The sequence below is a fragment of the Hypomesus transpacificus genome, chromosome 7 (assembly GCF_021917145.1).
Source record: "Hypomesus transpacificus isolate Combined female chromosome 7, fHypTra1, whole genome shotgun sequence".
Taxonomy (NCBI): domain Eukaryota; kingdom Metazoa; phylum Chordata; class Actinopteri; order Osmeriformes; family Osmeridae; genus Hypomesus; species Hypomesus transpacificus.
Genome location: NC_061066.1, coordinates 6069011 through 6085931, shown reverse-complemented (window position 1 = coordinate 6085931; position 16921 = coordinate 6069011). Strand labels below are relative to the sequence as shown.

Sequence of the window (16921 nt, the reverse complement as noted above, 5' to 3'; positions counted from 1 at the left end):
GGCCTTAGGCTATAAGTTATTTCACGTTGATGGAGTAAACATTTTTTTTTTACAAAAACAATATTTAGCAACCTATTGTGTCCTTATTGTAACATGTGTGCAGTCGATAGCACTGTTTACATTTGGTGAAACGGCGTTCGCTGCAAATTACACTTTAATGTTGGCCTGTTCAACCGCAGTATAAGGGAATCTAATATACATTGGGGACAGGTGGATCATGTCATCCCACTACTCGGGCATCACACGACTGAGGGTTGATTGGCTTATCCCTGACCTCTCTGCCAGCTCAAATTCACAAGTTTTCTTTCTGGCTAAATAGGCTAAAGCGAGATTATTGGCATAATTGTTTGATAACCTATAGAATTCACTTCCAATGTATATCGAGTAAAACTGTCATTTGTTATGCATGCACTTTCTCTCAGCTTTTCGGTCAAGCTGTGTTGCTGTAGCACATCTCAAAACATGGGGTAGGCATTGGTTTTAAAGTGTGCAGAAGGTACGCAGATTCTCACGCCACGTGTTTTTTCATCAGTCTGAAACTATGTGTAGAAACACTTGTACACATGTTTCTGTGTCCATTTTCATGCGTACGCGCCTTCGTACATTTGGCCCCAGGGCTTTCAGACATTCTGATGCAGGCTAACCTCCATTACGCTGAGGCATCTTACTGAGATGGTGGGACCCTCCTTGACAAATGCTGTGTAGAGATTGGGGGTGATCTCCTCGGGAGTCGTTGAAGATGGGCAGAACATTTTTACTTCAACTGTAGTTTCATTAGTGGGCAGATATTGTTGGGACAAAGACCATGTTTTCAGCAGTCAAGAGGGACTTTTAACAATTAAGTTCACAAGTGCAATGACACACCATCAATTAAACGTTTAGGATGTTTATTATAATGATGGGGCTGGTAGCAAGCCGAGCCTGGTAGATGAAGAGGGTGGTAACAGAGCCGAGGCTGGCCTCCTGTGGAGATGAGTGTCATTATCCAGGGTACGATTAACATGTGAACAAAGATGTGACTGAAGTGGGGGAAGGCGGTTAATTTGTTACCAGGCTTGAACTCGGGTCGTGGCGGTAGAGTCCTTGTGGGTCACGGCCGAGCAGCAGCAAGAGCAGATCTCCCCAGGATGCCTCGATAGGTGAGCTGGAAGAAGCAGAGGAAAAAAGGGGGGGTGGGGGGGGGGGGCTGGAGGGCGACAAACATGCGAGCACATAAAGGAATAGAGGAGAATAAATGCAGAATGTCTAATTGGAGAAAGGGGAGTTTGAGGTGCAGTCGTATTCTTCTGTACTTCGGCTGGGATGATGAGAATGACTTGATTGGAGTGAAGGAGGAGTTGAGGTGCAATTGTCTTCTCCCGAACTTCAGATAAGCTTAACTCCATTTTGCATCAAGGACACAGGCAAGCCTCTACCACACACAAAAGTTAACTCTGACTCCCCAGAGTGGAAGGGATATCATGAAGTAGATACCCCACCAGCGATCATTACAGTTGCTACAGTGGTGGAGAGAGCGGGGCTTTGATGGTGATGGGTTGTAATCAGGTGGCTGTGGTTGTACAGAGAGGCTCAGTCGGACCAGGACCGGGGTTTACTCGCAACAAACCGCCTTAGCACCTCTGTACGGATCCGGGGGGGGGGGATATTGCAGTGTGCTACATGGACGGAAAGAGCTAATCTTTGTGGAAGTTATGTCTGTTTTCTCTTGTGTCTGTGGTTTTATTTTTGTGTGTATTTGGTGTTGCTTTTGTTTTCTTCGAGTAATGGCCATCGGTATGTTTTGTAACATTTTGTGGTCATTTCCAGCCAACGTTACCTTTATGTGACCCCTAAAAGCATTTTAAAACATACAACTCTCTTTCCCACTTTCTCTCCATCTCTCCCACTCCGCCCTCCTTTCTCTCTTTCCCTCTGTTTTCCCTGCCTGTTTTAAAGCCTGACAGGAAAGCATTCGCAGGCGGTGACTGCTTTTAGCACTGTCCTGTTTCCCTTGAACTATGTGCATGTGTGTGTGAGTGTATGTGTAAATCTGTGTATGTGTGCCTCCGGCTAAGTTTAGCTCTGAACTCAAACCCCTACTCCCCAATCCCCACCATCCCACCTGAACCTTGATCCATATCTGTTTCTATGGTGACCTATGTTATGACTCCGTCACATGATGGTCTATCACCCATGGAGAACGGACCTCCACATTCTGTTACCATGCTGATGGCAGTTTGTACGTTTTAAAACAACTCGTCGAAACGGCCCCTGGCATGACAATGAGGAGGTCAAATGGCAGAACCAAGCGACATTTGGTGTGTTCTCTAGCACTGTCATAATCCAGTCTTAGTTGATAAATTCTCTGTAACAGTCACTTACCCAAAACGGCAGCTAAGACAGAGAGGAAAGAGAGATTGGATGAAAGTGCCAGAGTGATTGATTGTGTAGTTTCTTCTTCTCTCAGTTTCATTGGATGTAATCAGTCTTTCTTTCTTTTATCTGTCTGTTTTTCTCGCTCTCTCTCCCTGGATTACTTTTTGTATTTTTGCTGTGCCATTAGAGGTGTTAGATGTCCAACTCTGACTCCTTTACCCGGCCATCTACGCCCTGGATGGTGTGTGTAGTCTAGTAACTTCAGTGTGTGTGTAGTGTATTGACTTCAATGTGTGTGTGTGTGTGTGTAGTCAAGTGACTTCAGTGTGTGTGTGTGCAGTGTATCAGTGGAAACTTTGTGTTTTGCTGCTGGTACACACACTGCTCTCTTTGACCAGCACTCTACACACCATCTCTCCTCTACCCCCTCGTACCACCCCCCCCCCCCCCCCCCCCCATTCCTCATCATTCCCCCTGTTCATCATGTCAATTCATCCTCACACAGTCACCTCCCTACCACGAAACATGTATTGAGGACCCTGTCATGTATGTCACTATCCTCTAAAACAGGGGTGTCGAACTCCGGTCCTCGAGGGCCGCTGTCCTGCATGTTTTAGATGTTTCCCTGCTCCAACACACCTGATTCAATTAAAAGGGTTGTTATAACGACCATTCATTCGAATCAGGTGAGCTGGATCAGGGAAACATCTAAAACATGCAGGACAGCGGCCCTCGAGGACCGGAGCTCGACACCCCTGCTCTAATAGTTCCATTATCACTCCTGTAAATGGATCGACACACTAGACAACCGGGCCTGCTCTGCCTCAGTCACAGATTGAGTTCACCTTTTTTCCTGTAGAATTCTAGTCAAAAGGGGAGGTTAGGTGTTGATGTTGGGTGATTAGACATGGCTTGTAGATGGCATGTTTGATGGTGTTTAGGTCAGGGATCTGTGCAGGCCAGTCAAGTTTTTCCACACAAAACTCAACAAAACATTCCTTATCTTCGCCTTGCATTGGTGCCTGCCTACTGTGGCCCAAATTTGGATAACACACACCACACCACACACAAAAACACCACACACACATATACACACACCAGTGAAGAACAGAGAGACGATGCTACATCTTATGCCCTATGGGCCTCCTGAGCCTCTCAGCACTGTCAGCTCACCAGAATTAATGTCCCACACCATACAACCTGCCTCTCTCTCTATCATTCCAGTCCTCTCTATCTTATTTCCAGCACATTTTACTTACGCATACAAAAGATATAGGAACTCATGTATAGGGTGGTGATGGGGATGTACAGTATGGATACTTACCTCTATACATCACACACACACCCCTTCCCCCTTTCCGCAAGCAGTGCACCTGTGCCTGTGATGTTGTTAGTGTTTGTTGCCATCCTCAGCAGATCTATGTGTAGCCACTTATTATGACTTGGTGTGAGGAGGAGAGAGCTTGGCTGGGGGGATTCTGTGATTGCATTTCAAGATCTTAATCGACCTCAGACTAATGTGGTCTGGCTGAATGGAGTGAAATACGCCTAGACAGCTATACCTCTTGATCCCCATGGTTTTTCATTGTTGTTCTGGTGAGCCCAGCGCCTAAATTAAACCAAATTCCAGAAACATTTTGAGGATCCTGTACTCTGAGCATAACATAATCTATCACCTATCTTGCTTATAGCAAGATAACTCTCTCAGGGTTGTTGAACTCAGGGGATCATGGGAACAGCATGACAGGTCTTGAGACCAGTCAACGCTCTCCTCATCCTCCTCTCATGAGCCCCCTGGGGTGGCTTCCATCCTCTTCCGATCAGGAGGAGGACAAGAAATTACAGTTTCATCAGATATGACAGAATTCACCCCCTTCTCCCTCACTTTCTCTCTCATCCCTTTTCTCCCCCTCCCCTAATTACAGCACTGGAAGAGGACGAATGTGTGAACATGGTGAAACATGTGAATTAACACGTTATACTTCCCAGAAGGGGGAGAAGTAGGGAGATTCCACAACAAAGAGCGGGTATTCATGCAGTCTCAGTCCAGTCAGTTCTGACGTGACAGCTCAGATGACGAGAAGAAAAGAGTAATGACAAGACCAAGAGAAACCAGGGCGGGGGGATTTGTCGGAATCATTTATCCTCAATCATCTCACAGAGATAGAGAGAGGCATTTTTTTGTGTTTTTTGTTTGCTTTTCTTCCTATGGCTCATCACTTTGTTTCTGCTTTTGGGGAATCAGTCACATATACAGTAAGCACTGAATAACCCTTGCAAGTGGGGTCTGTGCTGCCTCACACACAGAATGTTAGAGTACCTCTACCATGATGTCTCTCTTTTCCCTTTCTCTTTCTGTCTTTCTCTCTCTCTCTTTTTTTCTTGCAGGGAATGATTTATTTTGATTCCCAGGAAACGTGGGCAGTTGGCATTGCCCTGGAGAGGAATTTCGGTCATGAGGAAAAACAATAAGCAGGCATAAAACACATATGCATAACATTGCGTCCCTCCCTTCCTCTCGTTCCTTCCACTACATCTCACTATATTCTTTCTTCTTTCCCTTATTCCCTCATTATGCCACCACCCTTTGCCCCCCCCTCATCATCATCTTGGCAAAGTGAACGGAAGCCCCCCAGTAGGGGGGGGGTGGGTATGAGTGGGTAAATGACAGGCCACAAACTGAATCCCAAATACCATCGCCGAAGCACACCGAATCTGAAAATCATGATGGCATATCCTCGTAGACTAATTCAATTGATGCTTTTTCCCTCCCTCCCCTCCCTCTCTCTCTCTCTCTCCTTCCCTCTTTCCCTCTAGTCGGAGCTCTCTGGCAGCGCTGTCCTCCACCAGGCCAGGAGAGACCAGGTGGCGGAGTCATGCCGGGCCCAAAGTGCGTCCAGCCGGAAGCGGCGGGTCCTGACTCCCGGAGACCTGAAGCACCTGGTAGTAGATGAGGAGCACGAGCTCATCTACTGCTACGTACCCAAGGTGGCCTGCACCAACTGGAAGCGCGTCATGATGGTACTGACAGGCCTCGGGAAATACAGGTTGGTGGGGGGTAAAGACTTTCTGATGGGGGGGTGGGGTGGTTGAAAGAGGGGTTGTAGAATGATGGGTAAAGGATAGTTCTAGTAGTCTTAACGATATGATGTTCGTTGATCCTCTGTTTCGTGTCTATCTGTGCCAGCGACCCCATGGAGATCCCATCAAATGAAGCCCACGTCCCCTCCAACTTGAAGACCCTGAACCAGTACAGCATCGCGGAGATCAATCACCGCCTCAAGACCTACCTCAAGTTCCTTTTTGTCCGCGAGCCCTTTGAGAGGCTCGTCTCGGCATACCGTAACAAGTTCACCCTCAAGTACAACTCCTCCTTTCACCGACGCTTTGGCACTCGCATCGTCCGCCGCTACCGCAAGAACGCTACGCAGGAGGCGCTGGCCAACGGCGCCGACGTCAAGTTCCGCGAGTTTGCAGATTACCTGGTGGACCCAGCGACACAGCGCGATGGCCCCCTGAATGAGCACTGGCAGACGGTGTACCAACTGTGCCACCCATGCCACGTCCACTATGACCTGGTGGGCAAGTATGAAACTCTGGAGGAGGACGCCAACTACGTGCTGCGTTTGGCGGGCGCCAGCGATTCACTGAGCTTCCCGTCGTACGCCAAGTCCACCCGCACCACGGATGCCATGACGGCGCAATTCTTCGGCAACGTGAGCTTCTTGCAGCAAAGACAGCTGTACCAGCTCTACAAGATGGACTTCCTCATGTTCAACTACTCCACGCCCAGCTACCTCCATCTGGACTAGCGGAGGCGTGCAATTTACGGGACCGGGGACTCTGAGGAGGGTCCTTTGCTGAGAGGCAAAATCACCGCGAGAGAACTATTATCACGGAAAAAACGTTATTTGAAAACTACCGCAAGGGGGTGGGGTCTATTCGAGACAGAGAGTAGGTGGTGATGTCAGCTTGTCTGTCAGTAAGTCTCCACTCTGCTCTGACATGGGATTGAGAGGAGGGGGTGGGGGTAGTGAGGTGATCCAATAGTGTGTGAGTGTTAGAAAGAAGGAGGACAGAAAGGAGGTGAGCAGGGCTCCCCTGGAAAACGGCACTTTGTGTTCTATATGTAAATGAGCTCCTGGACCAGTTCGGCGGATTTGGATTCCACGCAGCTAATGGCGACCTTGCACGTGCCCTGACCCCAAAGCATCATGGGAACTTGTTTATTTAATCCCAACCGATGGAAAAACTCTTGTCAAATTGTGAAAATAATAACAATAATTTAAACAAAAACTAAATGCTCATACACCTCCCTTTTCTCTGCTGTTGACATGCCATGCCCTCAGTCTCGATGATGGAGTCCTGCATTATCAGCTGGCTGGCTGCCATTTTGACTACCTTACCCACACACATACACACTCCCCACACCAATAGCTGGCTATTGACTTAGCTCCATCCAACCGTCAAATGAGAGTGATTCTGAAACAATCTGGGGCCAAGAGTTGTAACAGTGTTTGGCTACAGCACTGGTCTTCATACCGTGGTTTAGGAAGAAAACTTGAACTAGAACTCCTTAAACCTGATGGCCTTCTCTGCAGCCCTGACACAGAACATTATAGACTTTGGACCATAGGAAGTACAAAGATACGTGTGTGCCCTTGTGATGGAGGGTTATCTCCCATTTTCTACGAAAGAAGCAGAGGAGAGATGGCCAGCGTGGTTTTGAAAGGGTTAACCGAAGGGAGATAGGCGATAGTCTTATAATCTTGCCCGCTCTTGCAAACCAACCAGTTTCCACGCCTATAGCCACGCTCCCCTACACTCCTTCTCTGACGACTAAACACATTTATTTTTAAATGTTTGGTTAAGAATCTTTTGTTATTTTTGTTTTTTTCCTGTTTTGTTTATGTTGCCTTTTGAAATGTTGCTGCGAGCAGCAATACAAAAATATTATTTAAATTGCTTGGTTGAAGAGAGATTACATTTTGTTTCTTGACAAATTAACTTTTGTTGTCGATATTTAAAAAGATTGTTACTGTTATTACAAGTTTTGTTGTAATAGTCTGTTTGTTGTTATTGTCTTTCCACATTTGTCTCTGGGAAACTCACTAGATTTCCATTGATTCAGAATTCATGAAGGGCATACAATTGCGTCAGGTCCAAGGCTTTGTTATTCTGTGCGTGAATAGATGAGCTATCTCATGGGATTTTATGCTTTATTATCCCATTCCCTGCAGTCAAACATGGTGCCAAAAAGGTTGGAACACTGACAATGCCATGGATGAGACAGGGTCAGCTAAACTCATATCAGTGTCATTCAAACAGTGAGAATAGAGGTCTGCTAAGATAACGAGGGTCTGACTATACATAGCAACAATACAGACAACCACAACTGCAACTGAATACAAGTGATAATGGTCTATATTAACCTGCCAAAGTCAGTCATACTAGCGGGTTGAAACTGCCATTGTTAGGTCATGTCTAGAGGTCATTTTTACTCAATGTGACTAGGTAGCTGAAATAGATTTTTACTTTGCGAGTGTATTGAAAGTGAGACAGAAAAGCAGGCAGAGTCAGGGAGAGAAGTCATGATACTTTTTTAAATGTAATTTATTTTTTATTCTGACTAAAGACAGATATGTTTTACAGGGTAATATCTGTTACTGCTTGGGTATACAGTGCCCTCCAAAAGTATTGGAACAGTGAGGCCAATTCCTTTATTTTTGCTGTAGACTGAAAACATTTGGGCTTGACATCAAACGATGAATGTGAAACCAGAGATCAACGTTTCAGCTTTTATTTCCAGGTATTTACATCAGGATCTGATGCACAAATTAGAAAATATCACCTTTTTGTTCGAACCCACCCATTTGTCACGTGAGCAAAAGTATTGGAACATGTGACTGACAGGTGTGTTTTGTTGCCCAGGTGTGTCCTATTACATACATTATTCAATCAATAAATACCACTGAATGTCTACACTCAGGTTCAGATTGGGTAAGATAGGTTTTGTCTAGGCAGACTGTATTCAGAGGTGAAAACAACATGAAAACCAGAGCGCTGTCTTTGGGTTAAAAACAAGCAATTGTGAGTCTTAGAGAAGATGGAAAATCAATCAGAGCCATTGCAGAAACATTGGCCATAGCCAGTACAACCATTTGGAATGTCCTGAAGAAGAAGAAAACTACTGGTGTACTAAGTAACAGACGTCAAAACAGGTAGACCAAGGAAAACATCAGCAGTTGATGACAGAAACATTGTGAGAGCTGTAAAGAAAGACCCTAAAACAACTGTTAGTGAGATCAGCAACAACCTCCAGATGGCAGGAGTGAAGGTATCACTATCTACTGTTCGCAGAAGACTTCATGAACAAAAGTACAAGGGCTACACCAGAAGATGCAAACCACTCATTAGCAAGAAGAATAGGAAGGCCAGGCTGGAATTTGCCAAAAAGTACAGAGATGAACCTCAAAAATTCTGGGACAAAGTTTTATGGACTGATGAGACAAAGATTAACTTTTACCAAAGTGATGGAAAGGCTAAAGTTTGGAGAAAGAAAGGAACTGCTCATGATCCCAAACACACAAGCTCATCTGTGAAACACGGTGGAGGTAATGTCATGGCTTGGGCTTGCATGGCTTCTTCTGGGACGGGCTCATTAATCTTCATTGAGGATGTAACACATGATGGCAGCAGCAAAATGAACTCGGAAGTCTACAGAAACATTTTGTCTGCCAATTTAAGGAAAGATGCAACCAAACTGATTGGCAGAGCCTTCATCATGCAGCAAGATAACGACCCAAAACACACTGCCAAAACAACAAAGGAGTTCATCAGGGGCAAGAAATGGAAGGTATTAGACTGGCCAAGTCAATCTCCAGACTTAAACCCTATAGAGCATGCATTTTACCTGCTTAAGAGGAGACTGAAGGGAGGAACCCCACAAAACAAACAACAACTGAAAGAGGCTGCAGTGAAAGCCTGGGAAAGCATCAAAAAGGAAGAATGCAAAAGTTTGGTGACGTCAATGGGTCACAGACTTGCTGCAGTTATTGAAAGCAAAGGATTTGCAACTAAATATTAAGTCTTATTCACTTAAATATGTTTTAAGTATATCTGTTCCAATACTTTTGATCACATGACAAATGGGTGGATTCAAACAAAATGTGATATTTTCTTAGTTGTGCATCAGATCCTGATGTAAATACCTGGAAATAAAAGCTGAAACGTTGATCTCTGGTCTCACGTTCATTATTTGATGTCAAGCCCAAATGTTTTCAGTCTACAGCAAAAATAAAGGAATTCGCCTCACTGTTCCGATACTTTTGGAGGGCACTGTACATGGACACAGTTGAGGAGTGATTATATAATTTTTTCGTTTGGACAGGCAGTATGGCAGCAATTTGTGTCGCTTTTGATATATAACAGCCGTGCATGTGTGTATGTTGAGGTATAATGAGCAACTGGTTAGGAGGAACAAGGTCTGTAACCCAACTCCACATCTGGATGTGATGTTGGAGAGGGCTACTGGTTTGGCCTACATCCACAACCCCCATCCACTTACAACAACAATTCATAGTTTTCACGTGACGTCATGTTCCAAGGGCCACGCCCCCTTGGAGGGCAAAAATGACTTTCCGCTGCTCGCCACCCATTATAATCATCAACATCCATTTTCTTTGAGTCTGTTGCTTTTGTGTTGCCAAAATGCCGGATAGTGGTTGTTGTATCGTATGCAGTAATCGAATCGTGGGCTTCTTTAGAATTTCGTCCGATAAAGAAAACACAGAGAGGAGGAGATTGTGGATTTGTGGCATTAAACCTAACGTTACCTCTGTCTCCTCTGTTTGCAGCTAACACTTCATCAAGCTCAAGTAAAGTTAAACACAAGAATATACAGGTATAATTGTGATGGTATTTTTTGCTATAAAACACATCTTACATTTAGCAGACGCTCTTATCCAGAGCGACTTACAGTAAATACAGGGACATTCCCCCCGAGGCAAGTAGGGTGAAGTGCCTTGCCCAAGGACTCAATGTAATTTGGCACGGCGGGGAATCAATCCGGCAACTTTAGGATTACTAGTCCGGAACCTTAGGATTACTAGTCCGACTCCCTCACCGCTCAGCCATCTGATTCCCTTCATTACATCTTTATGTAATCGGTTTGACATAGTTTGTTGTGTATCGAGGCGACCAACTGCAGTGGTCTTAGTGGTTTTACTTTAGCTAGTTAGCTAAATAATTGGGTTGTTGAGTTAGACACAACTAAACTCTAAATGCATTTGGAATTTAATTATTTGGAAATCCCTTTACACCGATATTCAACTGAATGTAAAACAAAGACAATGTGTGAGGCTTGTGTTAAGACTGATTGGTTTTTCATATTCATTTGGTCCTTTGTTTTTGTAAAGTTTTTCACAGCATCCCAACTTTTTTGGAATTGAGGTTGCAATAAGTAAAAATGAAAGGAAAAGTTGACTCTAAGAGAGAGGGGTTAGCTAGTGTACAGTAATGATATTACAGTCATCACATATATAAAAACCTTGCGGTTTTTAGGGGCAGAAATACGGCAGCGGGTGCTGTGTATGAATTGCAAGTGCCCAACACTTACAGATTGTGTCCATATATTTCATTTTCTTTAGCTAAGAGGTGATCCAAAGAAACGTGTAAAGTACATTTGTCGGCGTTTGCTGCGTCTCAACGGTGTGAGCCGCCAACGCCAGCATCTTTCTGCCCTCCAGGTCACCCCGGATGTCATGTGACTGAAAACTATGAATATATGCCTTTTCAGCTCTCCTACCTCCTTTATTTTACAAATGCTCAAATGCCCACAGACACACACAAACACACAGCTGGTTTATAAACGCTCCTGCTGACGTTGTTGGCATGTTGCATCTTAGTCAGTATCTAAACTGTATTTCAGGGGGGGTTGTGCTATATCAGATCCTGTATGTAGTCTATCTCAAAGACTCACACAAAAACATCATGAACAGTTTACACAAAGGCTGATGCTCAAAACAAGCTCAAACAGAGGCCTCTCTCTCTCACTTGCCCTCTCTCTGTTCTCTCCCCAATATCTGGCCATCTTTCTCTTCACTTTCCCTCTCTCTCTCTTTCCTGCCCTCCTTCTCTTCTCTCCTGCCCTCCTAATCTTCTCTCTTTCTCTCTCTGGCCATCCTTCTCGTCTTTCTCTTCAGTCCCACCCCTTTACTCGAGATGCTGTACATGGTTGTTTTTTTGGTCAGGGTCCCTACCTTCACAGCAGGAAAAGGGCAGGTTGGTGAAAATCCTAAAAGGGAATCCCGAAGGGCCCACTGTCATCCTGGCAAGATTGAGTATGTTTGAACCTTTTTAAGTTCCAGTTGTTACCCTTGCTGTTACCTATAAGTGGGTGTTTATTCTGTGGCAAACGTTTGTATTCATGTTACTTACTTTACAACAATGCTAAATGCAGATTGACAAGAAGTAACTTACAGCTACATGTATTTAAAAACAAGTCCACAAAATGTTGCATCTCTCAAGATGGGAAAGTGGAAGTTCACTTATTATAGATATTGCCAGGCACCTGTATTTATCTTTTCAACCAATTGTCATTATAACTCTGTGTTACTTATAGGAGACTCACTGCTCTGTTTCATGTGTCATTGTTCTTAAAATAACTTGCTTGTAATGCCTCTATGAATATTCAAATATCAAGCCTCAGCCACAGTGAAATACCTGTCAGTTCTGATGTCAAGCTCACAGAAGAACAAAGCCTGGAATACTTGTTCATTGTTTGGTTCAAAATTATTTTGTAGTTATTTTTCTTTCCTTATGTGTCACATCTTTCTACACATTCCGTTGTCTATATGTGATCACATATACATGGCAGCATACCACATGCATGTTTACTGGCAAAAAGTATCAGTAAATTGACGAGTTGAAGCTTTAATTGTTCAACGCATTCTTCAAACTTCAGTCCGGTCAGTTCAATGAATAGGTCTGTTGTTATACCAATCTACATGGTTGCCTAACCTCCCCTAAAGTCATTTTCTTCACCATGTCAGAACCAAGTCACACAACGAGTGCCTTCTCAGCCATCTTCAGTTTTTAGAGCACTTTATTTAGCCCATTGGTCAAACTACAAGGGCATATGGAAACACACACACATGTATGTCACATGACTGGTGACCACCCCTGGATGTTGAGTTGATGGGGGTGCGGGGGGTGTTGTTTACAGATCTGCTGTGTTCAGATCTTCCCTTCAAAAACTTAGTGCTTTTTTTGTTTATCTTTGAGAAGGTTGTACACCTTTCCAAACCACAGTCCCTGAACCATCAGTGGGCTGCTTCCAGTGTTTTCATCAGTTGCCGGATGGTGTGTGTATGTTTTTGAGTACTCTATGTGTGTTCATGTATTTTTAAGCACTTATTTTAAGTTCCCCTTAGCTTCTCTGCTATTGACGCTGTATCATGTTGTCCGGCTGTTTCATTGAGTGAATTGGATTGGGTATTTGAGAGGTTCATATACTGTAATCTGCATCTGCTCTCTCAATATGTGTGTATGTGTGTGTGTGAACAGTACTGTAAGCATTTGCATTCAATATGTGTGCATATGTGTTCCTTGGGAGAGACATTGCACCTACTCTGCCTTAGAGAGTACTGTAACTATATGAACATTGACAGTCTCTTTCCAACAGGCTTCTTGTACTGTATTTATTTATTTATGCATTTCAACAACCCCCATAATACTCTTCCAGCTATCACTAAGGCAACACACCTGGACTCACTCTCTCCAAATCTATTATCCTTATGGGGATCTCTCTTCATCTTCAGGACTGCTCACCAACATGATTAATTATATACGGACCATGAGGTGTTTTGGCCAGTGTGGTTCATCAGTTATTCTGATTTTACAATAAAATTCTGCAGAAACAAACTTAAAATGCCTTTGACTAATGTTTTCCCTCGTGTCATTACTATGCCATATATGCACACTGCTCACATTGGCATGGTGAACCACTTTTTGCTTACCCATGGGTACCTTGTGCCACCTGGTGATTCCAACACATGCCATCTGTTGTACACAAAGCATCTAGAATATTCCAAACCTTCAAAACTGACCCCTTTGTTACCTTGGTTACCACAAATGAACAAGGTAGAAGTACTGTTTTTGTATAGGGCGATAATGTAATAGGGTCTCGTCCAGCAAGGCTGCCTGTGATAGGTTTGTAGGGTCCATGTGCTGTGTGGGGGAAGGGGTTCTCCTTCTCTGTCAGTATCCTCCTTCTGGGCAGCAGTTCCTTTCAAGTGGGCAGCCTTGAGAGAGTAGCCTGGAGGGAGTGGCCCGTAGGTCTATAAACAACCACAGAGGCTGGAAAGTTACCATCTCTCTCTGGCGGACCACAGACCAGTCTCTCATTAATACAAACTCAACAGGATATCAATCACTGAGGTGAAACAATCTGCCGCCCTAGGAAAAAACTAACATTTAATCATATTACAAATGAATGAAATCAATTACAAATGAAGATTAACGCTTACCTACTCTACCATGATTATTGTAAACCAGAGATAGAAAGCAAGAGGTGAGGAAGGAGGAGTAGGACAAGCCAGAGCTGAGGAGAAGGTCTCTGGAGATCAAGAATCCACAGATAAATGCTTCACAGTTCCTTTTAGCCCAAGAACAATCAATCACACCACAATCTTACTTACATTGGCCGGGTTTCTCAGATTCGTTAAGAAGCTCTTAACGCTAAGATCTTCTTAAGAACGTTCTAAGGGCGCTCTAGAATGCTTTTAGAACGTTCTGAAGAAGATCTTAGCGTTAAGAGCTTCTTAACGAAACTGGGAAACCCGGCCAATGTAAGTAAGATTGTGGTGTGATTGATTGTTCTTGGGCTAAAAGGAGTAGCCAATTTCAAACCGGCGGAGGACCACCAATCAATGCTACGGATCCTCTGTCAAAGAAGATAATTGACATGATCCCGCAGCAGATTTCCCCCCTCCCCAACCCCTACGACGATGATGGCGCATTAGATGACAGTACAGCCACAGAAGCTGCAAGTAAGTAACTACAAACTTCAACGCTGTTGGTTGCAGCAATAACGTGACAAAAATAACGAAAATAGGCTATAATTTTGCCTACAAAGCATTTGTTAGAGCCTATGTATTACTGAACATACCCCTCAGATGTTAATCATTTTCAAATTGAATAGCACATCATACTACAGAAATAACAGTTCCATGTTCTCTTTAGTAGCCTATGGTAATTTATTAAATCAGTTATTTCCTATGTCATTGGACCTCAAGAGTAAAGTGCATTGTGCATATACAGTTGTAGGTAGCTTCCTAATGTTTTATATGTTTTTTGGTTTTGTCTAGCTGACACTATCATCGTACTGAAGCAAGTGGAGCCTCATGGAAACAACAAAGCAGCAGCATCACCTGTGGAGCCCCCTGCTAAGCACCCTAAGCTTAGCTCTCACCAGGAGCTTCTCACATTAGAGAAGGAGAGATGCATGCTCGACATTGAAAATGCAAAAATTAAAAAAGATGTCCTGTTGCTACAGAAAGAGGTCCTAACTCTTCAGAAGCAGAGGCTACTGGATCTAAGACAGTCACAAGAAATAGAAAGATTTTTGAATGAATTCTGAAACTGAAATTGTGTAATGTATTTATTGGAGTAAAATGTTTCTTTCAATCAAATTGGCAGTCCCCTTGTCTTGCTGTTCTTATTAGTTCCTGCCTGTATGGATGAGAAAGTAAGAAGCATATTAGTTAATAAGTATGGGTTAAGGTAATCTATTGTATAAGTGCACATATCAATCAAAATATAACAATATTCTGCCAATACTGACCTTATTTACGCTGCAATAACCTGCACTTGAGCATCTTCCAGATCATCCTCAAGTGGGTGCTCATCCTCCTCGGGGAGCTCATCTCCTACTCTCTTCCCAAAGTTGTACAAAACAGCTACTGCAACAATGATGGTCAGGGTAGTGTCCAGTTTTGTGCGGAGTCCCTCCTGTATACATGGGAATCTCCGCTTCCACACCCCAAACACCCTCTCTATTACCCCTCTTGTTTGAATGTGCGAGTAGTTGTAGTTTTTTTCTGCCTGGGTCTCAGAGTTCAAAAGTGGAGTTATCAGGTATGGGCGACATGCATAGCCATTGTCCCCCACTTGATGTCCACGGATCTCCTCTCTCTCCAGCAGTGCACAAAGTTGACTGTTGTCAAAGATTCGGCTGTCATGTGTGGATCCTGGCCATCTTGCAACAATGTGTGTGATGTGGGCCTGGTCATCACACACAACTTGGACATTAATTGAGCAGTAGCCCTTTCGATTCCGAAACAGCTCCCCATTCTCACCACCTGGGTTGGTAATGGGAATGTGGGTGCAGTCGATAGCCCCAATTACTCCCGGAAAACCTGCTCTCCCATAGAATCCAGCTGTTGTCTCTCTCCTTGGTACAAAGTGAATGTACTGAGCCTTTAAACTTGCAATTGCCTTGGACACTGCTGACAATTCTGCAGACTGTGGATTTATGAACTCCGAAAAGATCTCCATCAACCATCTGAAAACTCCCTGTAGCATAAAATCGCAAAGCAACTAGGAGCTGGAGAAGCGGTGGCATAGCAAAATTCCTCTCACTTCCATGCTTGATTGCTGGTCCAACCTTCCCATTTAGGTATATGACAGACTCTTTTGTAAATCTATACCGCTGTGAAAACTCACTGTTGTCATAGAATTCAATTGGGTTTAGCCTAACTCTAATTTTCCTGCGAGGAACTCTTTCCTCTAACCCCATCCAGCGAAAATATGCAGCCATGTTGTCAATAAAACTGAGATAAACCTCCTCCAGGGGTGGTTTAAATATAACAGCTAATCCAGGTTTAGACTAGGTTTAAAACGACTGGTGCAACAGATTTAAATTTAATCTAGATTTAAATGGAAATTAAACAGAGATTGTCAAAGGGTTAGATTTACCCAGGATTAATTGTTAACTAAGGTTAAACTAGGTTTAAAGTTTGGTGCAACTGGATAAAAATACAAACCTGGTTTAAACTCAATTTAAGAGTTGATCATTGTTGGTGCAACCCAGTCTTAGTCTCCCACGAGTCACTGTCCGTCTCTCGCTCTCTCTTGCATGCACACGCGCACTAAATAAAGCTGATTAATTGGTGTTCTCTGCTCAGAATAGAGTGGTGCAAGGGCTGAATCATCTGCCCTTGTGGCTTTGACATCGATCCCTCTCTCTCTTCCTCTCAGTGCCAGAGACAGCTGATAAAACACCCGATTACCCAGACTGTCCAGGCCATAAACAGCACAACTGAGATCTGTGGGAAAGAATAAGAAAGTTCTGTTTTTGTTCCTTGCTTTCCCAAATTATTGGCGGCAGCACAGGTTAGGTTGGGTCAGCAGGTCAAGAACAGCATGTGTGTCAATGAATCTTTGGGGGGGACTATCCAATAGGTTAATTGGCCCATTGCTTGTGCTCTCCCTCCCTCCTCCCACCCATCCCTCCGTCTCAGAAGAATCTCACCCCTGGGTGACAGGAATCTCTCTGTTTGCACCC

The 16921-nt window shown here is 44.0% G+C and overlaps 1 protein-coding gene across 3 annotated transcripts in view; it reads left to right on the top strand.

Annotated features, from left to right (window-relative positions):
* Window positions 1-8100, top strand: part of chst11 (carbohydrate (chondroitin 4) sulfotransferase 11) — a 107377-nt gene extending 99277 nt beyond the window's left edge. For all 3 annotated transcript variants that reach the window (XM_047023162.1, XM_047023161.1, XM_047023163.1), the window contains exons 3-4: window positions 5173-5402; window positions 5543-8100. In XM_047023162.1, coding sequence (XP_046879118.1) covers window positions 5173-5402; window positions 5543-6167 — 855 coding nt within the window. In that variant the 3' untranslated portion in view covers window positions 6168-8100. The remainder of the gene's footprint in view (window positions 1-5172; window positions 5403-5542) is intronic.
* The last annotated feature ends 8821 nt before the right edge of the window (window positions 8101-16921 follow it).